Here is a 20,568-nt window from a genome sequence, read left to right on the forward strand (position 1 = left end):
GCGTTTAGCAGTCATCGTCTCATTAATATTAATCTAAATCTTCCTTTAATGTCTAAGGTTAAGCTATAAGCTAACTACAGGCTGCTAGTTATAATGAACATCCAGATGTGAATCTTAATATTATTTTCTCATCTAATTCCCAGCAAGAATCTGATTAACCCTCTGGAGTCCAGAGTATAATTGGCCGGTTTTGACTACTTTTGGTTTAACCTTTCTATTTCATCTTAAAAACAAAAACGTTTTACATTGTTGCCTTGTTTGGTTTCATTCTTTTCAGCACAACCTCTCAGTCATTTTTTCATTTTAACAAAACGTATTAACGCATTGGTTCAAAAGCCACACTAAAACCTTAAAACCCGAGTAGGAAAATGTTTAACAAACTATTTCTATAACTTATAATGCAAATCTAAAGTGTAACTTTCAAAAGCTTAAAGCTTAATATTATCTAAAAGCCCCAAATCTCTGGCCTCTGTCTCTTTGGCTCTTTGGCTCCTTAGCAACCATTGACACATCATTTCCTGATTGGTTGATGGAAAAGTGTAAATTATTTATAATAAGCCTAGTTTTACTTGGCCTATCAACACATTTAAAACACAACTCATTAAAAAAACTCGTGTATAGACCCCTTCATGGCCTACGTCACTGTGACATCACAATGTTAACTGGAAACAAAATACAGTGTCACTTTCAACCAGGAAAATGTCGTCTTGCTGTATTTTTTGGTGCTAAAACTGAAAAATAAAAACACTAACTTGAAGTTTTATCACATACCAGCCACTGCCACTCGTAAACAACTGTGGTTTGGCTTTTAAAGGACTGGAGTGAGACAATCAACAACAACACATTTCATATCATGTCGGGTTAATGTGTAATGCATCATGAGTTTCAGCCTAGATAACGTCATTGATTAGACAAAATCGTGACTGAAATTACATCAAGTTAATCATTATTTAGAGGATTCTTGTTACGTATTAATCCTAATGCTAACCACTAGGTAACTCAACGTTAGTTGTATGTCTCCAAACAGATTTATTTTCTCTACAATATGCTAACCAACGTTTCTATAGTGTTTGAGATGTGTTGCATCAAGTTAAGCCCCGCCCCTCAAAAAACGTCACATTGTTTACAAACTTCAAAGAGCTGCTACGTCGTCCTAAATTGGTCACGTGACTTTGACGCATCGACGCGTCGACTCCAGAGGGTTAATAAATGTTGAGCTGGACTTTAAGTTTCTACCCGTGAGCCCCCCTCCCCCCTTTTTTTTAATACATGCACGTTCACACTGACGCGTTTCCTCTAATAGTGAACTAATATTTCATGTTTCCTGTCTACATGCCTCCTCTCTGGTGTCCTGCCTTTTCATGCCTCTTCTCCCGGGCTCCACCGACACCCCCTCTACTATTTCCTCCTGGCTTTTAACGGATCACTTCCTTTTCTGGCCTCGCTACTTACCGGACCTACCTTCCTACCTACCCCCCCTTTCACACTTCCTCTCTAACTCCTCACCCCCCAACTCAACTTCACCTTGGCCTCCTCCTCCTCCTCCTCCTCCTCTTCCTCCTGGACTCTTCTGGGCCCACTGTCTGTCTACCACCACCACTACTACTTCTGCTACTACCACTACTACTACTACAACTAGGAGGCAGTGTGTAATGAGATCTTGAATATAGCTGAGACCTCGGTGAGGTACTGCAGCACCCTGTCCCACCACCATAATGACTCTGTCCATAGACTGCTCCCCCACCCCAGTAAACAATCTCTCATCATTTCCCAGCAACCCCTGTCCCACAGCAGCAGCCCGGAGCCGAGCCGTCTCAGCTGTGGAATGTGAGCGAGATCTGTTTCAGTTTCTCTTTCAGACATTTTTTTTCCTTCTTTCTTTCTGTCTTTCTTTCTTTTAATGTGACCCCACCCCGCTGACTTGCTCTCTCTCCCATTTCCACTCAGTTTCCAGGCCCTGTACAGTTATGTGCCACAGAATGACGACGAGCTGGAGCTGCAGGAGGGAGACCTCGTCAGCGTCATGGAGAAGTGCGATGACGGCTGGTTCGTTGGTATGTGCCATCAGAAACGGATTCCTGAGAGATGAAGTTACGCCTTCAAGGCTTCATAGAGAACGACAGCAATGTGATGAATGCATTAAAATGTGCAGGGCTCCTTCACGGTCTCACTATATAGGAAATAAATACAGAGTCTTATTAGTGTCCCCTTCCTTTGCCTGATCATTTTTTTTGTCTTTCTTCCTCTCTACAGGTACATCAAAGAGGACAAAACTGTTTGGGACTTTCCCTGGGAATTACGTGAAGGAGGTGAAACTGTAAAAGATACGTAACACACGGTCGCCTGTCGAGCTTGGGAAGTCATTACTACCGCGCATGGCTGTTGGTTAGAATAGTCCTTAAAAGCCAGGCGAACTTGCTTTTTGTCTGGGAAAGTGATCAGAACGGACTGAGGTATGTCAGACTGCACGAGGCGCAGACAGAGGCGGCTCGCTGCCCGGGCCTCACTACAGCGTACCACCACCTTTTTTCACACGCTTCTCGACAGAATTCGTCCCGTCTACACACACGTGGAATGTCTCCGTGCACAAGTGTCCCACAATTTAGCTTTCGGTTGTACAAATAATAGCTTCCACATTTGTCCGTGTAACCTTACAGCACAACTGAGTGTTTACATACGTAGCACCTCGGGTCCAGAGGCCGGCAGCAGAGCAGTGGATGGAACAAAGAGTAGGTCTTATTATTAGTAACTGGACATTGAAGGAGGCAGAATGTATTTATATGCGGGTGTTGGGATTGGAGGTGCTAGTCATGAGCTACCTTTCAGGAGGCGATTGGAGAAGTGAACCATGCATCTTATGAGAAAAAAACATAAAACATGAAATTCCTATTGATTTTGCATCTGAAACGAATCCTTCAGAGTTTGCGTCGACTTGTCAAATTTACAGAAAAGTGCTTAAAACCAATGTCCTCTTCTTAAGTTTAAATATTTAAGCCTTATGTAAAAAAGGAAAAGAAAAAAGCATAGGAACTGGTTTGAAGTATTCTTTCGTTTTTTAATATTCTGAATCCTCATTAAGTCAGTATTGGCTGCTTTTTTGAAGAACGTCAAAGCATTCATGACTCAAAACGTGTTACGTACCGGTTCAGTATTTGCCTTCATCCTCAGAGTCATTTAGTGCATGAGTAGAAACACGACAGTGTTAGCTTCTCTCTTTCTCTCAGTTTGCACAGAAAACACAATCACGAAACACTTGAACTGTGTTGCATGTCACAAAGTGTGTATATGCACATCTTACATTTGTCCTTTTTTTTTATACCTCCTCCTCTTCCGCTGACACAGACGTAAACTGTGTCGGCCGATCGCCTTTAAGGTAGCCGGTGGCAGACGCCTGGCTTCAGCGCAACCATAGCACAGGCGTGGTAGCACTTAACTTCCTGTTTGGTCATTTGGGGAAATTCCACCTAAATAAGAGAGCAGCAGATTAATCGGCGGTGACCAAAAGCTATATAATGTAATGTTTTAAATGAAAAGCCGGCGAGGTGTCTTAGAATATAATCATACACTGATTTTTGAAAAAAGCATATTGAGATTTTAACCGCGCCCTTACTGACAAGATTGTATGTGTAAATAGAAATGTAGAAAACTTTTAAGAGGCCTTTCAAATACGGCTACATATTTTCATATGTAATGACTACATCTACAAGGTCAACGTTAGCTCCGCATGTCAAAAAACAGAAACCGATAAGAGACGGACAAATCAGACCGGAGCATGAAACACTATCTTCCTCGACATTTGCACCTTCCTCTCGGGAGAAAGGCGGAGGCGCGTTGGCAGGGCTCGCCGCGAATCCTGCTATCAAAGCATCGGAGGCGTCTTCCTGCCAGCACAGAGCTCCCACATCTCCCGCTGCATCAGATCCTGTAACAGGCACCACGTGTCAAAATATCTCCTCAACACACACACACAAAGACGCTAACGGTTGTTTTCTTTTTTTTTTTTTTTTGTTTCTCCCCCTTTTTCGTCAAATTCCTCGTTGTCATCGGTTTCTGAAGTGTAGCAGAGATGTCAAATAATCCTTAGCGCTTGTTATGACCTGTTCGGCGCAGGCCGGTGTAGTTTGTAGAAGAAACGCTCAAAGAAAAGTTATAAAATGAGTTTAGTTTTTACCAGGGAGGCAGTGAGCATCATCGTCACTTCCCTGCAGCTCTAATCAAACCAGACTATCACCTTTAAGCGTAGCTCCACACAACTCCCTGAAAACACCAAATCAGAAGCATAATGTGAAATATAGAAGACACTAAGACTCTAGATCTAGATTGTTCTTGTTTTTTTTTTTTTTTGCACCTGAACGCTACATCTGTTCTGTGCAGTGATGATGAACATGGACTTAATTCGTTGGAAGCTGTAAGTGATACATGAAGTTTGGTCATTTTTTTTAACCCAGTCAGTGTTTCATCCCGTCTGACGCTCGCTGTTAAATCAGGTTTATCTTATCTTGCGCGGATCACGACTGACTCGCCAACAGGAGTATTTTCTCAGCAAGATAAAACACATAGCTATGATAACTACACCGCGTTGTGGGTTTGTCTGTGTGGCACTGATATAATGTTCATGTATTTTGTTTCACCGCAAAAGCTTGTTTTTGTTTTTTTTTTTCCCACCTCCTCCACTGCTGGCTAAATAATTTTGTTGTTCCACCTCGTGAATGTGCTGATTGAGTCTGTTTTGAAGGAATTCGCTCCGTTTCGACAACATGGAGGGCTAATAATCAGTCAAATCAATCGTTTTTTTCTTCATAAAAGCATCGCAGGATGTATGAATGTATGAATATATGAATGTGGTGCAGGCGATATGTAAAAAAAAATAAATAAAATGGAAAAAAAAAAACTATCGGCACAAGAAGGATTGTAAATATGTAAAATAAAATAAAAAAAAATAAAAAATACTGCGAGGATGAGGGCGTCGCATCGAGCTCTCGGTCACTCGCTGCAGTTTATTTGCCTGAAGGAAAGCACAGAGTGGAGCGTTACTGAGCACAGGGAGTTTGACGCATTGCCATTTGTGAGGATCATAATGCCTTATGTTAGACGCAGAATTGTGCCTCATTTCACTGTTTTTTTTTTGTTTGTTTGTTTTTGGAGCATCACTGAAAATGCCTCCATGACAATATTTAACGTACTCATGGTTTTTCCCGTTAGTCCTAGTCTCCGCCACAGGGAGAACATGTACTAAAGAACCTGTCTGTTACTGTACCAGTACCTAAAAGTGTGACACAGTGCTTCAACAATAATGATTAATAATCATAAGAATGGACTAGTTTGATAAGACGCACAACCTGCAACAGGTTTGGTTTGTTTGCTTCAATTTGCAGTGCTGTTACATTGACAATATTAAAATAAAGATACTATACACTGCTGTGACTTCGGTATTATGCAATATTTAATAAACCATTTAAACCACTCGGTGTGACACCTGGTTTGATTTCTGGCAAATACGATTTTTATTTTATTTTTTTGTACATTTCACCAAAAACATACCAGTGTTAAAATGATGAATATATGGTATTTAAAGTGCAGACTGACAGCTTTAATTTGAGGGTAGTCACAATCCAAGTGGGAGAAAGGGTGTGGGAACTGCACCAGCTTTCATGTAGTGTCGCGTACTTTCGGGCTGAAAAGTGGTTTGACCTGTCACTAAAAAGACGTGGGATATTCCTGCACTATTCCTTCATCAGTTTAGAAAATCTTCTGGGAAAATATTGCTGTGATCCAGGGGCGTCACTAGGTTTTTAAGGGCAGGGGAGGCTCAGCCCCCAGGATGTGAGCGAACGAAGCGCGTGAGCACAAAATTTCACAAACAGCTCACAAAGACTTTAAGAGAATTTATTATTTGTTATCATTTTAGTCTGTTTTAAACACATTGCAACAACAAACACAAGTTCCAACAGTGACTTTTTATAACTGATCATCACAGTAATTGTTTGCTCTCAAATAATTTGAAGTCACACAGATTACATGTGTGGCTAAAATAGTTGCAGTTTCAAGCCCTAAAAAAATATTACTTAATTACTTGAATTAAATTAATATTAATGAGTGGATTGGATAAGGACGCTCTGAAGGGGCTTACACTATGAAATGAAGGTAAATTTAGGTAGATTTATGATCATATTTAAGTTATCGTATATAATTACTTATTTAAAATCATATTATCACAAAAAGTGGTTGCAAAAAGTGGCCTAATGAGTGGTACGTACAAAGATCTAAGGCAGAACTGGTGTTTATAGAGCTTTCCATCTTTTTTTCTGTGAGGAAAGCCAAAGGTGGAGCTGTTTGTCTGGGTTAGTGCTATCTGATGATCTGTTACAGCACATTGTTTAGGCTACACCCAGCCTAGACCGTTACGGAAAACAATGCTCATAATATTAATAAATGCGACGAGACAACTCATCTGACCTCTTTTATTTTCCCATAAATGCTCACGGCTGCTCGTGAGGATGTCAACCAGATGTGTTTCTGCAGCCTAGATAGTCAGTCACCACTTTAGCTGATGTTATACATTGTTAATAACATAGTGTACACACACTTTCCACTTTAAAACAAGCTACTCTGCTGGTACTTGAAGTGTCCTGGAAGGTGCACTCTGAGTCCGCAAGAACGAACGTGTTTCATGCACTCAGTTTGCCCAAGGCCTTTTTTTTTTTTTCTCCTCCTCTCTCCACTTCCAGCAGAGATCCTCTGGCAGGAATTCACTCTTTGGGAGCGGCACATTCCACATCCTGGGATTTAGCTCTTCCATAAATGGTAAGCGTGCATAAAACAAGGTGACGTAACGGCAGGCCGATATCCCCTAAAACAAACAGCGGAGCTCATCAGAGAGGGGCGAAAAGCGAAGAGGTACCACTCTGCTCGTGTTAGGTGGAAAGTGACGTGTGGTCGTCGCACACCCTTCAATAAATATATTGAAGTTGCTGTACAATTTTATGAAGAAATGTGACTCATAAAAAAACTTAAAGGCAAATATCATGCTAGTTTTAAAAAAATATTAAAATTTCAATATCATGTTAAGAATGTGCATATGATAGTTTCAGTTAATATCGTGGTTATTTTAGATGTTGCACCTTGTGGATCCTCTGTTTATCATTTTTATTTTGTATGTAGGTACAGTTATTTTAATTCATCTCCCAAAAGAGAGAAAACCACAGTTAAAGATTCATTTCCTGGATTTTGTCATTAATATTTACATTTTTGTGATAATACAAATTTTTTTGTCCACAGTAATTGCAAAGTGAAAATCTAATATTGGGACAACCCTAGTTCAAATTTATCTCAGACATCCACCCACAACATTATTATTATTATATTATTATTATTATTATTATTAGAGATAAGAATATAACATTTAAAATTAAGGCACATGTTGAGCTGCTGTACGGTGGAGGTGCTACACTGGGGTTCACCAATGAGACTATTTTGTTTTATGGCCCAGAGAAGGGATTATTTTAGCCCATAACTACTCACACAATACAATCAGTTGAATGTTGCTTTTGTTTGGCCTTTTGTTAATATTTGTCTTTAGTTCAGATCAATTTTGTTAAGTATTAGTTTGGGTTTTAACAGTGTCATACTTGAAACTTTGAAAGGTCTCTGTAAATGAATGCACATGTGTACAGGCGTGTCTAAAGCCCAGACTTTGTCGTCGCAGCATTTCTAAAAATAAGACTTGAAAAAAACATTTTTCGAAGGTTTGTCTGTGATAAGAAGACAAAACAATAGAAGAAGGTATGTGGTTTAAACATCTTCAAAGAGGAGACACAAATAACTGAATGATGTTGTCTCTTAGGCAGCTCTGCCTATCTTTATTGATCTTCATATCTTAAAGTTTGTTTTTCACCCATTGTTCCTTCTTCATGTTGTCATTTAAATGCATTTTATTTTCTTTATTTTGAAACCAAATGGTAGCTTTGTGACACAGCAGCGAGAATCAAGTGTCTCGTCATGTTTTGTTGTGTTGTCATTTTTGTGTAAGTTAACTGAAATGCTTTTGATTTTCTGTTTCTGTTTCTTTCTAGTTACATAAAACCACCATGTCGTCACTTTGACATACTATAGTCTCTCTTTTTTTTTTTTTTTTTTTTAGAAAATAACTTGGAGTGACCCATCTCTCTTTTACACGATCCTTTCCGGTCGTCACTTTATCAGAGAGGAAACTTCAAAACCTATTCGTCCAGCTGTAACCTGCGGGTCCTCCCCCTCCTCTAAATGCTGTAGTCAGCCTCAAACTTTTTGATCATCGATTTCGGCACATGTCACAAGGAGGAGGAAGTCTGAAGCCAGAGCTCTGAGGCAGATCTTTCTTTATTCTTTTTTTAAGCGACACGGCACTTTTTTTTTTCCTACTTTTCATCCACGTTATGCCTCTCCGGGTGGTCATGCAGGGTCCGGGACCCTGGGGGTTCAGGCTGGTCGGAGGAAAGGACTTCGAGCAGCCGCTGGCTATCTCCAGGGTAAGTAATCCTTTAAATATAGTTACACGTTGTATTGTTAAGACACTGAAACCGCCACCGCCACAACCACCAACACTACCACACCTGGGCTGGTCCAGACAAAGCTCTTACTCTCATTGTTTCCTCGTTACTGTTAGAAAACCCGAGTTAGCCGAAGAGTTAACATGAGGCCAGGGCTTTAGATAGCATTAGCCAACAAATAAAGGCTTTATTTTAATTGTAGAACACGTTTGAGATAATTAAAAAAAAAAAAAACACTTTGAGCTGGTGTTTTTACGTCGAGCCCAATTCAACGTGGTCGTTTTATGAGACATGTAAGCTAATGTGACGTTAGCCGTTATTTTTTTTAACGTCTTATTGCTTAAAGGAAAGAGAAAAGACAAATAACATGTGGTTTAACTGAATCGTTTGTAAACTAAAGCTCTCATTTCTCACTTAACATCTATTAATATCAAAATTTAAGCGTGGTACGTGTTGTGAAAATCTAAACCGTTTATCGTCTTGGCATCACCGAGATGTCCGTGAACGCCTCATTGTTCTTACATTGTTATTTTCAATCATGAAACGATGGAGCTTTTATGGAGCATCTTTCAGGGTAGAGGAGCTAAATGTGACGCTCTTCGTGTGTACTGTGCCCCGAGTGGAGGCTTCAGCCCCCGCTGTAAATGCTGTAAATCCTATGGCTCCACTCCACCCACGGAAAAGTGATTAGGAATTCCTGGACTGTGCCAGTCTCAGGGGTTCAGGTCCTTTTTTATCTTGATTGACCTCCAGCTCTGTCCTGCCTGGAAACAGACTCTCTCCCTGCGAGTGGCCCTACCTCTGTTTACTGTAAACAAATAAATGTGGGTGTGTGTTTGGGGTTGAACAAGGTCACAAGTTTAAGGAACGAAGCCTTGAGAGTGGAACTGAAAACTATTGTCCAGTTATGTCACTTTCCCATATCTCTAAGACTTCACGACTAAGAAACGTCTTCTTTCCACCTGCAGTCAGGCTGTTGAATGCATATTAATAATTGGCTGGCTGTCTGTCCCCGTCATACGTATTTAACTGACAAATTTTAATGTTAATTATCCCACTGTTCTCTTTTAAGCGTTTTTTTTATTCTTACGAAACAGTATTTCATTGTTTCGTATTGCACAAGAACGACAAATTAAAGAAAGAATAAATGATTATACATATTTGATTTATGTGTCCTGTGTTGCAAGTTGGAAAAACTTGAAAGCACTTGAAATAGTAAAAACATAAGAACTAAGTGAAACAATACTTCGAAAAATTGTTTTATTGTTAGTACGTTTTGTCCACATTGTTGGCGAAACTAAACTGGATTGAAAAGACAAATCAAAAAAAACCTAGAAAGTACAAAAACGTTTCCCCTAACGACTCCGCCCTCTTGGTTGTAGGTGAACCCAGGGAGCAAAGCAGCCCAAGTCAACCTGTGCATGGGAGACATAATCTTGGCCATCGATGGGGAGCCGACGGACAACATGACCCACCTGGAGGCCCAGAACAAGATCAAGGGGTGCATAGAGGAAATGGTTCTCTCCATCGACAGGTAAGCTGTAGCGACATGCGCCGGTCTGCTCTGCGTAGCCACGGGGGCCCTGAACAAACCCGTGAGTAATGCGAGACAGCTCAGCCGCAATCCAGGTGTTCAGTGCATGACGGCGTGTTCATTCATCCTTTTGTCTTAACCAAAGTCTGTGAAATGCACGGACACTGCGTTTCTCTGTCGCCGCGTTGAATCATATGTTTCTTTAGGTAACAGACGGATGTGAGTGCGTCCGTTTGCCTTAAAAGACAATGAATGAGCGATCGAGTGAAGGGTGGGGTTAAACGGGCACAAGAACATACAGGCTGCGTTGCATTCAAAGACGCACGCCCTGATTGTGTGCAGCTGCATATCTAGAAATAGGGCTGTTGTCTCGCAATCCACTTCAAGCTCTTTCTTTTTTCCTTCCTCTCGCTCCTCAGGTCAGAAACCAAACTGTGGTCGCCGCTTTCGTCCGAGGAAGGGAAGGCGCATCCGTACAAGATGAATCTTGCATCAGAGCCACGGGTGTGTATGCGCGTGTGTCGACATCGGTGCCGGATGTAGGCCTTTTAAAATCCACTCTATCATTCGGTGGGGGAAGTCAAATGTGCAGGTAGCCACGCAGCGTCTGCTCCAAGAGTCAACATTTGTCTGTCATTGTGACTGCAAAGGATTGTGGGCTTTTTTTTTTTTTCTTTTCTTACTGCCAATGATGAAGTCATTGTTTACTTCCCAACAGGAGGTTTCCTAGGAGACGGTAGTTTATCAGCCAAGCTCTGACGCAAGCCTCAGTTCCTGCCCGGGGTGGAAAGTTGAGGCCAAAGTGTGAATTCATGTAGGAAACCAGGCCCTGTCTGTGTGTCTGCGTGTGTTTCACAGATCGCAAATGTTGTGCGTTTTTCTCACACACCTAATAACACACGTTTGGAGCACTTGTGTGGTGTTTATCACCTTGTCTTCACTTCAGTTTTTTTATTTTTTTTTTTTACTATTATTTGTTTAGACTTTAAAGCTGTTGTAACGCGGACGCATGCCGGACGTTTTGACTGGCTTGATATTCTACAATTCAGAGGTCAGGATGCTCGGGGCTATATTTGGAGGCATTTCCGTGCTCCCGCTGCTGAAGCATGAGCTAGATTTGGTGGTATTTATGTGCCCACTTTGATGGCATGCCAGCGTAATGACGTGTTTGCCTTTATAGCCTGTTAGCTGGCTAGGTGTAATTAAGGCAGGATCCCTGGTCAGACATGATCCTGCTAAATGATGTGTGACTCTGTACCAAACTAGAAGCGCCACTTTAACTACTGTGTTGGCGTTTTCAGCTGAACAGAGTTTCCAAACGTCGTTCCCGAGAGCTCTTTTTTAGTTAAAACCCCCGTGCTGTCCGTTGCCTGTTTTGTGCATGATTTAATTTCTCCGACGTCCAACTTTAACTGAAAATCTCAACTTTAACTGAAATGTTCTGTTTGGTTTATACAGGAGGTGAAACACATCGGCTCCACCCACAACAGGAGCGCCCTGCCTTTCACTGGGTTTGGCTCCAAAGTCGTCACCAACCAGTACAACAACCCCTCTGGTCTGTACTCCTCGGAGAACATCAAGGACTTCAACTCGGCCGTGGACGACGTAAAAACCACGGTTACAGCTAATGAGCCCAGCAACACGTTAGTCACGATTTTTTTTTTTTATTATTATTATTGTCAATTAGTTACAAATAAGACAAAACAACACCGTTGCCAGTTCAAAAAAGAAACCTGTGTGTCTGCAGGAGTGGGAGTAGTAGAGGAAGAATAAAGTCCATGTAAATCTGAGTAAGATAATCTCACATCATGAACAATGAATCAAAGGTCTGACCCTCATGATGTGTTCAATGAAACACCTCCTTAAGAAACATGGGCTGGGCGCCAGTCACAGTGTAACGAATTTCTCCAACACACATAAGTCAAGATTGACCACAAAGACAAAAGCGTCAATGAGTCACCGATAGCGCTTCCTCCAGAAAAACTAATTATTCTCAGTCTATTGCTGCGTTTCCTTTCCACCGAGAAATGCGCAAAACCTAAATGCATTTCAAGAAACCTCTCAAATATCTAAAGCTAAAACAACAACGTGAGGTGGTTTTTCAGGCGTATCGATATAAAAGTTTATCGCAAAAGTGCAACAGAAACACTGTTTTCACAATTCCCCCTGGTGACTCAGGGGTTCGTGTGAAGTTCATCTTCCTCTAAGTGAAGTCTTGCGTGATGAGAATTTAAGAGAATGGTGGGATACAGTGAGCAAAGACTTCACAAGAGTTACAGCTCATTTGCAAAACACGTACAAAGTGCAACTTTTTTCGAAATCTAGTTTGGACGGTGTTTTATCTGAAATATTACAAACGCAAACGTCTCAGTAGGCATGCATGAAATATATTCTCAATTCATATTTTGATCCATCCTCGGTTTTCAAGGTTTTTTAGCACCGTGTGAGCACATGACACAGATTCTTTACCATAAAAACAAAATTTTCTGTTAAACACCAACTGCAATTGCACGTTTTACGCAGCAGGTGTTCTGCGTTTGTCTTCTCCAGATGTTTCTCTGTAATTTGTAAAGTCCAGTGTGTCTGAGCCTATAAATGTGTCTACTTGCTTACTTGCTCCACTGTTGATGTTTTAGGTCAAAACCTTTGATTGAAATCGGTATTTGGTCAAAGATCTGGAACATTTGAAATTGGATTCTTAATGCAGCATAATACAACATAATATTTTGTGTGTTTAGTTTGAAATAGATGTGTTATTCTTGACATAAAAGGTTGAATAACTTTGTGGGTTTTAATGCCGACTACTCTTTTGTACCAACATCAGGGACAATGAGAAGACAAGGTGTCTGCTTCTCGACAATGCTACGCGCCCAGCGTGCTGACATACTGACGTGTACACACTTCTCTTTGTAGAGCTCCATCAGATCCATCGAAACCAGGCAAGCGGGCGCCTGTAGCAAATTCTGAGGTCTACAAGATGCTGCAGGAGAACCAAGAGTCTGATGAGCCTCCTCGACAGTCGGCGTCATTCAAGGTGCTTCAGGAGATTCTCGAGACAGGTAACGGATACTGGCTATTATTTAACCCACTGTGGGAGTTTTATTTTGACAATAAACCGATCGGCCGAGACATAAACACCAACGCTGTTGCAGACGAGACACTGGCCGCACCCCATCGCAGTGACACTCCCTGATAATAGACAAAAAACTCAACTCAAAGAACTCAGCAACAACTCAAAAACATGACCCACAGGACCCAAATACTCCCCCTGAAAGCGTCCTCACATTCCCTGTTCCTTTGGAGGCTCAAGAAGCTATAAGAATAGGCCGTTTTTAATGTTGCAGCTGATTGTTGTTCCTCAAAAACGTAAATGTTTCAATATGACATTCATAGGTGACCCAGACAAGCCATCGGGCTTCAGGAGCGTGAAGGCACCGACAACAAAGATCGGATCGTCAGTGGGGAACACGGAGAAGTTACCAATTTGTGACAAATGTGGATCTGGGATTGTGTAAGTTTTTTTTTTTTTTTTTTTTTGTGATTCTGGTGTTGCACACTGCACATAAGAAGTAGGTCAGACAGAACAGAGTCGATTACGGCTTCATCTGAGTCCACACCTTCGCCACTGACGCTCAAGTGTCTTCATCTGTACCTTAATTTCACTTTTCTTCATTTTTTTATTTATTTATTTTTAAAACATTTGAGAAACTGCCAGGATGTGGTGAAATGTTGTGACTCAACCAAAGAGAGTGCTGGGATGTCTCTGTTTGGAGAGTGTCGCCACCTTGTGGCTGAATCTAGTAAAAGACACAAGATGAACATTTTTTTTCCTGGAGTTCTTTTTTTTGCAATTAATTCTTTTTAATTAGTTATTTTGCCTTAAATTTACCATATGTACATTGATACTTGAAACCGATATTATGTAATTTATTTCCACTTAATGACTTGGAGGTTAATTGTGCATCCTAAAGCTCTGTAGGAGATTTAAAATGTGAGATGCTGTATATGACGCAACACAGTATAGCATGACACTGCCTCCTCCATGCACAAAGCCAGATCCAATAAGAAATAATCTGACCTCAGCCATATACAGCACCTCAGAATGAACTGGGGACCTTTTAGTAAGGGATTTTCACCCATAACATTACTTTCACAGGCTCTGAATGTGCAAATCCAGTTCATGAGTTACTGTCTGGATGAAAAATTGAACGCTTTGTTTATCAAGTCTAATGTGATCCTCATATTTTTTCTCTTCAGGGGGATGGTGGTGAAGCTGAGGGACAAGTTCCGCCACCCTGAGTGCTACACCTGCACAGACTGCGAGGTCAACCTAAAACAGAAGGGACATTTCTTTGTGGAGGACCAGATTTACTGCGAGAAGCACGCGCGCGAGCGGGTGACCCCACCCGAGGGCTACGACGTGGTCACCGTCTTCCCCAAGTAGAGCTGCTCTCTGAGCTTAAACCTGGGACCGCTGTAGGACACAGCGACGCAATCCAAGACATGATGACATTTAGCTCATGCTACTCCTACGACTAAGACATGTTCTGACGTTACACTTCAGCGCGGTCACTGCTAGTAGACAGGACAGTAAGGAACTACATGTTCGAAAATGTTGATTTGCACATTATTTTTGGCCTTTAACAGAAAAATTGATGACATTCATTTGTTTTTCTCTCCCTAAACATAATTTGTATTTGAATCACAGTTCATGTTGGTCTTTGTTCATTTTGTTTTTGTTTTTTTTGAACCACTGAAACAAAACCAGAGTCATTATTATCCCTGGAAAAAAAGCTCCATGTTTTCTACAGTTTTTATTAAATAAATACATAGTTTTATACAATGAAATTGCTCCAAAACACTTTTGAATATCATTGTCAAATAAATATTTTAAACCAATTTTGTTCATAGATTGTTGATTGTGGTGTCTGTGATTGTGATTGACTGTGGGTTAACAGGGGTGCAACGTGGTCATTAAAGTACTTTGTAACACAAAGAAGTTGCCTTGAATTATAGTTGAGACTTTGAAAAGTTCTTCTGAAAATTAGATTTTCAGCAGCTTCTTTTCAACCTCGGTCTAAGTGCTTTCAAAGAATAAATGCTCTAATGCTCCTCTATGGGCGCGAGCCTATTTAATGTCTTAATTGGTGACGTCACTGTGGGTGTGCAGTGACTGGCGAGTGTGACATCACAAGTGCAACTTTTTCAATGTGGCTTTTTTTTTGCTATGGTGGAGTCAAACTAAATGTTTGTACCTCTCGAAAAGTCAATAGTGCCAAGCATTTCTATGTTCTCCACGTAGTGACGTGAAATAAAAGGTGACGGGGATAGTGGCAGTGGATTCATCTCTGTTGAAGATCTTACAGCTCATCTCATCAACAGACGTGGAAGAGTTTCCTGAGCCAAAATCGTCAAATGTCCCGTAGCCACACTCTGCAGATGAAGCTGAGTCCCACCCGGCTGATGAGACGCTGGCAGGGCTGCTCAGATCAGATCCCAAGGGCAGGAAGTCCTGCGCGTGTCCGTGTTGGTCGGCCATGCGCAGAGTCTCGCTCAGAGCCCAGATGTAGTTGCGGGCGAAGCGCAGAGTTTCTATCTTGGTCAGCTTCGCGTCTTCGGGCAGCGCTGGCAGGATGCTCCGGAGCACGTCCAGCGCGGAGTTCAGGTTGTGCATCCTGTGGCGCTCTCTGTCGTTCGCCTTCATTCTGCGTCTGCCCCGCTGCCCAGGCTGCTCGTGTCGCCTGTCGGAGGACACCTCCCCTCCAGCGACAGTCTGTAGTTTTTGATGGTCACCGGAGTCTCCTGAAGTGCCGCCAACTTCTTTGCGCGTGTTGGGGAGAGTTGGTGAAAACCTGCTGAGCATCACGGCATCCCTGGACGCGCGCAGGTCATCGAGAGCGCATCTTACTTTTGGAGACATCCTGCACACATGAAAGAAATAAAAAGCTTTATCCATCAAGTTGAAAAACAAAGCTGATGCATAGCTGCACAGGGCGCTCCAGAAGATTTTGCAATAAAACATTCAAATGATATATTTAAACGTAAATCAATCATTGCTGTGCCACGTGTGATTTCCATTATCGCAGCTGAGGTTGTTTGTACTAGATTATTTGCAACACCATTATCCTCATTCTATGTGGAAAACATCAAATAACTGATAAAAACCCTGAGCAGGATGGATGTATTTGCACTTACTTTTGTACTCCTGACAGCTGAAGCTCGGTTAAAGAGACAGGCGGTCGTCCTCTGTTGTAGCTAGAGGCAGCAGACAGTGCATATATGCATGTGACAGTGAGGGATGGATGCGCATCTCTGTCATTTTTATATGGCCTTTATCTTATCTATCTGCGTCGGTGGCGCCTGAATCAACATCGCCTGTCAAGTGGCCAATCAGCTTCCAGGCAGCGCGTCTTTCTCCCGCTCCCTTTCTCCCTCATTCTTCGCACTGCTCTATTTCTTTGTGTATACTTTGGGGAATCCAATCAAACACGTGCGCACGGTAAAGCGGCGCAGATGAATGAAAAGTTTACAATAATCATGTTCTATAGGCTGAAGAAGATCAAACTTTCCTTTGGGAGAGTGACAATTAGGCATCAGTCACCAAACGTGTGACTGGAGGCGATGTCTTAGAATGAGAGAGTATCCAGGACCACTGGTGGATCAAGTCACAGGCTTGTTTCTGATGCAATAGTATTGTGACTATAAAATATCTTTTTTAAATATCATCTTTTACGCACACAAATAACCTGCAATTCAATGGAAACTGTCTGTTTTCCAACAGAAGCTTTCTAAGTTAACATATTACCTTCAATCATCAATCATAATGTGTCGACGTTAATAAAACGTGTGAGGTATTATAATCGGTCTTGTTGCTTTATTTGTGTGCGTAAAACCTATGGAATAAATATAGACAGCTTTTTTTAAAATCAGGTTATTAGATGCCTTTCCGGAACGATGTTTGAAACATTTGCTTTTTCCAAACGTTGCCACGTCTCTGTTCTCAAGGGGTACCCGTACTGGCACATTTTACGCAGTCAAAATATTGGCACGTGCCCTGCAGTGCGCGTGGTGGTCGAGGCAAACTCGCTTCGAAAATCAGCTTCAAATTCGGCATAGCACTAAAAACAGAAGTAATATGAAACTGCGATTATTTTTGAAATAAGTTTATTATTAATTATTAAGCATACTGTTGCGTATTTGTGATTTTGCGCATATTACATGACAGGGAAATGTTGGCATTAAAGAACTTAAAGCTGATAAAAGTTTGCTCTTTCTTGAATATTGTCGTTTGACTTGTTTTAAACTGTACCATGCCTCTGTGTTTACTCAGAAAATCTAACATGTATTTAAGAAAGCTTATTTTTTTAATGACACATTTGGACAAACATTTGCTTGCTGCGTTCGAGCGCAAAGCTCCGGCATTTGGACAAAGACAATTACGCATGGGACCTACAAACAAATACATTTGGAAAGGGGGAAACCAGCTGTGTGAATTGATAGCACAAAGGGTCTTTTTGTGTGTCACAACAATAAAAGCTCGATTTCTTCTGTAACACGAGCCTGTGTCTGTGCGCTATGACATGTCCAAACACTTTCCAACATCGCCACAACTCGGTGGCGCGTTAACTTTTCCGGGTGTAATTTTATTTTGAGAAAGTTAAAGATTAGTAAAACGTGTCAACAAGGTGCAGACACGTCTCAGCTTTGGTGAGGGGGAGAGGGGGAGTGTGGCAGAGCTCAAACATGATTTACAATTGCCAACAAAGGATCACAAAAAGCTCTCCTTAACTTTCTGTCTAAATATGTGTTTTGGGACCAATCTGATAACCATATGCTTTCAATAAACTGGACAAATACAGTAGTGAGATAGGAGATGGTGCCTTGCTGTTATAAAAGGCACGAAAAGTCTAAAGTAAACGAAATAATACCACTTTACAAATAATCATTGATGCCAAATCCATATTCGGATATCATGGACAGGTGTGGGTTTGAAGTTGTCAGTGTCTCTCCGTGATTTTTATCAGTGTGCTGTAGTGTCCTGCTTGTTATGCAAAGTATAGGCAAACATAAGCGCCCTGTTGCTGTGGAAATGGCAGATATCGGAGCAGACTTGGTACGAAAAGTGATTTAACAATATTTAACAATAAACTGAGCAAGCTCCAGAGCAGGTGATACCTGCCCGATGCTCCTGATTAATACTTCCTCTACTACTTCACTTTACAGTCTCTTTTGCTTATTTATTAAACGAAATCTATTTATTATTATTTTAGCAAACAGAGGTACCAGGTGGGGCTTTATTTTCGTCTTCAGCTTTTTGTTTGAAGGACGTTTTGAAGGGGACAATCAAAGTCCAACAACTCGCTGACCAGATTGTTGTCATCCCAAACTAGCAGCGAAGCCATTCAAAGCGCCCCCCTCCTCTTGTTCTTTCTGGCAAAGAGCTGCAGGGGGAGAAAAAGGGAAAAAGGAAACTTCTTCAAGAAAAGAAAAACATCTTAAAAACATTTAATTGCAACCCGGATGCCATATGTACACCTCTTGTGAGACCTCTCAACAATGTGACTGCCTTTTAGAAAGTATGGAGTGCGCCTTTGGAGACGTGTGCGCTTTTGGAGAGGTGCGCGCGTCGTGACCAGCATGACCCCGAACACACTTTAAACAAGAAGTAATTCACTTTTAATGTGCTTTGGAGTTTCCTTTCACGGGCAAAGCATTGTACCTCTCACCCCAGCTTTTGAAGGCAGTGTACACTAATTACAGTGGAATAGCCGTCCTTTAGAGACAGTTTGTCTTTTTGTAAAGATTGGAGATCTTAAGCACAAATAGGGCTGTGGCTGCAAGTCGCCCCCTTTCACCCCCTAAACTACTGCAGAATGTTTGCTCTTTGTTTCTTATTTACGTGCTAAACCTTGTGTTCATTAGTGGCTAAAAAGAAAATGTGAATATTCTGCAAATGGGTGTAGTCCTTTGAAGTTTATAAATGTGTGATTATGTCAGTGAATATTAGTATACAGTGCTATACTTTTTAAATTAAAATTATATTATTTTTTTCATAAAAATCTTTAATTTTTGATAAGAGTCATTTGATCTCAGTGAACTACTGCTGCCAGTCTCCAGGGTGTATTTGGCATTAATTCCATTTGTAGCATTGTTCATTATTTTTCTTTACATCCATCATTAAAAAATATGTTTATTCTTTCATTTACGTGATGTAAACCATTATCTCGCACTGATCTGAATCAATGGTCTGAGGAATTAAATACAAGTTAAGATGTTACTACAAATAGCTTTTGTATTAAAATTGAGTTTTTGGAGAAAAATTTTAAAGGTGTCAAATATTTTTTAGGCGTTCATTTGGTGAGGTTTTCTAATGTGTACATTAATCCAAAATAAATTAAATAATAATAATAATAAACACATTATTGAAGGTATTTCTTTGTCACTGAAAGCTTTAGCTAACAATGCAAACCTGCCCATACAAGTTAAAATATTGAAGGGCATGCCTCATGTAATTGCAGCTGCCTCGTGCATAAAAACATGAGCTCATGTGTTTACTGCTTCATAAATGTCCCAACCAGCACAGATAGTATAACAGTACTACTGCTGCTGTGGCTCCTTTGATGGTTTGAAGGTGACATTTTCACTTAATTAGTCAAATGAAAACATAAGTTATTTATTTTTTTAATTTTTAAATGCCCTCAGTAGAATATAACCTAAACTAGAAATACTGGCCTGCTAATATCTGTAGTATATATTCATCATCAGGAATTCCAGCTCTGTCCTGGGCTGCTCCCTGAACTCTGAGGGAGGTGGGTGACAGGAGAGTCTTGGCTAAACTGTCATCCACGCTGGACAATGAATCCCACCCCCCCAACAGGGTGACCTGACAGCACTTGAGGAGCAGCTTCAGTGAAAGACCGCTTCACCCTTCAACTTTCCCTCACCCCTGTGTGAGGGAAAGTTTCAGAAGCTGTTGTTGGGCTCCAGAACGAACACTCTGAATATGTGCAATATAATTACACCTCAAGGTTTAACGCTTGTGTACAACTTCATAACCGAGTTACACCTGGTCCATCTATGCAATATCTGACAATCATCTGCGTAATTCAAAACCTTGTGTAGTCCATTGTACTTTTTGTATATAGGCCAGTACTTATATCTTGTTATTCTATTTTATTCTATTTTATTATTTATTTTTTTATAACTTGTAATTGTATTTTTTTTTTCACTCTTGATATTTTGCTGCTCTATCGTATGCTGCTGTAAACTGCAGTTACCCCACTGCGGGACAAATACTTTCTTATTCTTTTCTTTTTTTTAATTAGTCTTAGTCTTAATCTTCATCGCCTTGTTGTTGGATGTGTAGTTGCAGTATCTTACCACCATGAGGCGCCGTTTATTCTCCAAGTAAGAAAACAACATAGAATGATGCCTTCAATACCATAGATTATATGGAAACTCTAAGTAGAATAAAGGTGAACGACTCAAAACTGTCGCAAAACACGA

The 20,568-nt window shown here is 40.9% G+C and overlaps 3 protein-coding genes across 16 annotated transcripts in view; 2 read left to right on the forward strand and 1 right to left on the reverse strand.

Moving 5' to 3' along the window:
- LOC125018435 (sorbin and SH3 domain-containing protein 1) overlaps positions 1-5,463 on the forward strand; it is a 40,525-nt gene extending 35,062 nt beyond the window's left edge. For 8 of the 14 annotated variants that reach the window (XM_047602326.1, XM_047602316.1, XM_047602318.1 and 5 more), the window contains 3 exons: positions 1,640-1,827; positions 1,948-2,054; positions 2,254-5,463. In XM_047602326.1, coding sequence (XP_047458282.1) covers positions 1,640-1,827; positions 1,948-2,054; positions 2,254-2,321 — 363 coding nt within the window. In that variant the 3' untranslated portion in view covers positions 2,322-5,463. The remainder of the gene's footprint in view (positions 1-1,639; positions 1,828-1,947; positions 2,055-2,253) is intronic. The other 6 variants (XM_047602328.1, XM_047602322.1, XM_047602324.1 and 3 more) reach the window with 2 other exon arrangements.
- Positions 5,464-8,248: 2,785 nt separating this feature from the next.
- pdlim1 (PDZ and LIM domain 1 (elfin)) lies at positions 8,249-14,961 on the forward strand. Its single transcript, XM_047603760.1, has 7 exons — positions 8,249-8,507; positions 9,911-10,062; positions 10,482-10,566; positions 11,521-11,705; positions 12,976-13,121; positions 13,456-13,573; positions 14,320-14,961. The coding sequence occupies exons 1-7, from the start codon at positions 8,415-8,417 to the stop codon at positions 14,504-14,506; spliced, it is 966 nt and encodes a 321-aa protein (XP_047459716.1). The 5' UTR covers positions 8,249-8,414; the 3' UTR covers positions 14,507-14,961.
- neurog3 (neurogenin 3) lies at positions 14,777-15,982 on the reverse strand. Its single transcript, XM_047603569.1, has one exon. The coding sequence runs from the start codon at positions 15,980-15,982 to the stop codon at positions 15,329-15,331; it is 654 nt and encodes a 217-aa protein (XP_047459525.1). The 3' UTR covers positions 14,777-15,328.
- Between the last annotated feature and the right edge of the window lie 4,586 nt (positions 15,983-20,568).

Source organism: Mugil cephalus, chromosome 13 (assembly GCF_022458985.1).
Source record: "Mugil cephalus isolate CIBA_MC_2020 chromosome 13, CIBA_Mcephalus_1.1, whole genome shotgun sequence".
Classification (NCBI taxonomy): Eukaryota; Metazoa; Chordata; class Actinopteri; order Mugiliformes; family Mugilidae; genus Mugil; species Mugil cephalus.

What these genes read in the sequence shown, in the direction of transcription:
- neurog3 (XM_047603569.1), bottom strand. Translation starts at nt 15,982, where the DNA reads ATGTCTCCAAAAGTAAGATGCGCTCTCGATGACCTGCGCGCGTCCAGG.
- pdlim1 (XM_047603760.1), top strand. Translation starts at nt 8,415, where the DNA reads ATGCCTCTCCGGGTGGTCATGCAGGGTCCGGGACCCTGGGGGTTCAGG. An exon ending in ATCTTGCATCAGAGCCACGG is followed by an intron (nt 10,567 to 11,520) that starts GTGTGTATGCGC and finishes TGGTTTATACAG; the next exon opens with GAGGTGAAACACATCGGCTC. An exon ending in AAATGTGGATCTGGGATTGT is followed by an intron (nt 13,574 to 14,319) that starts GTAAGTTTTTTT and finishes TTTTCTCTTCAG; the next exon opens with GGGGATGGTGGTGAAGCTGA.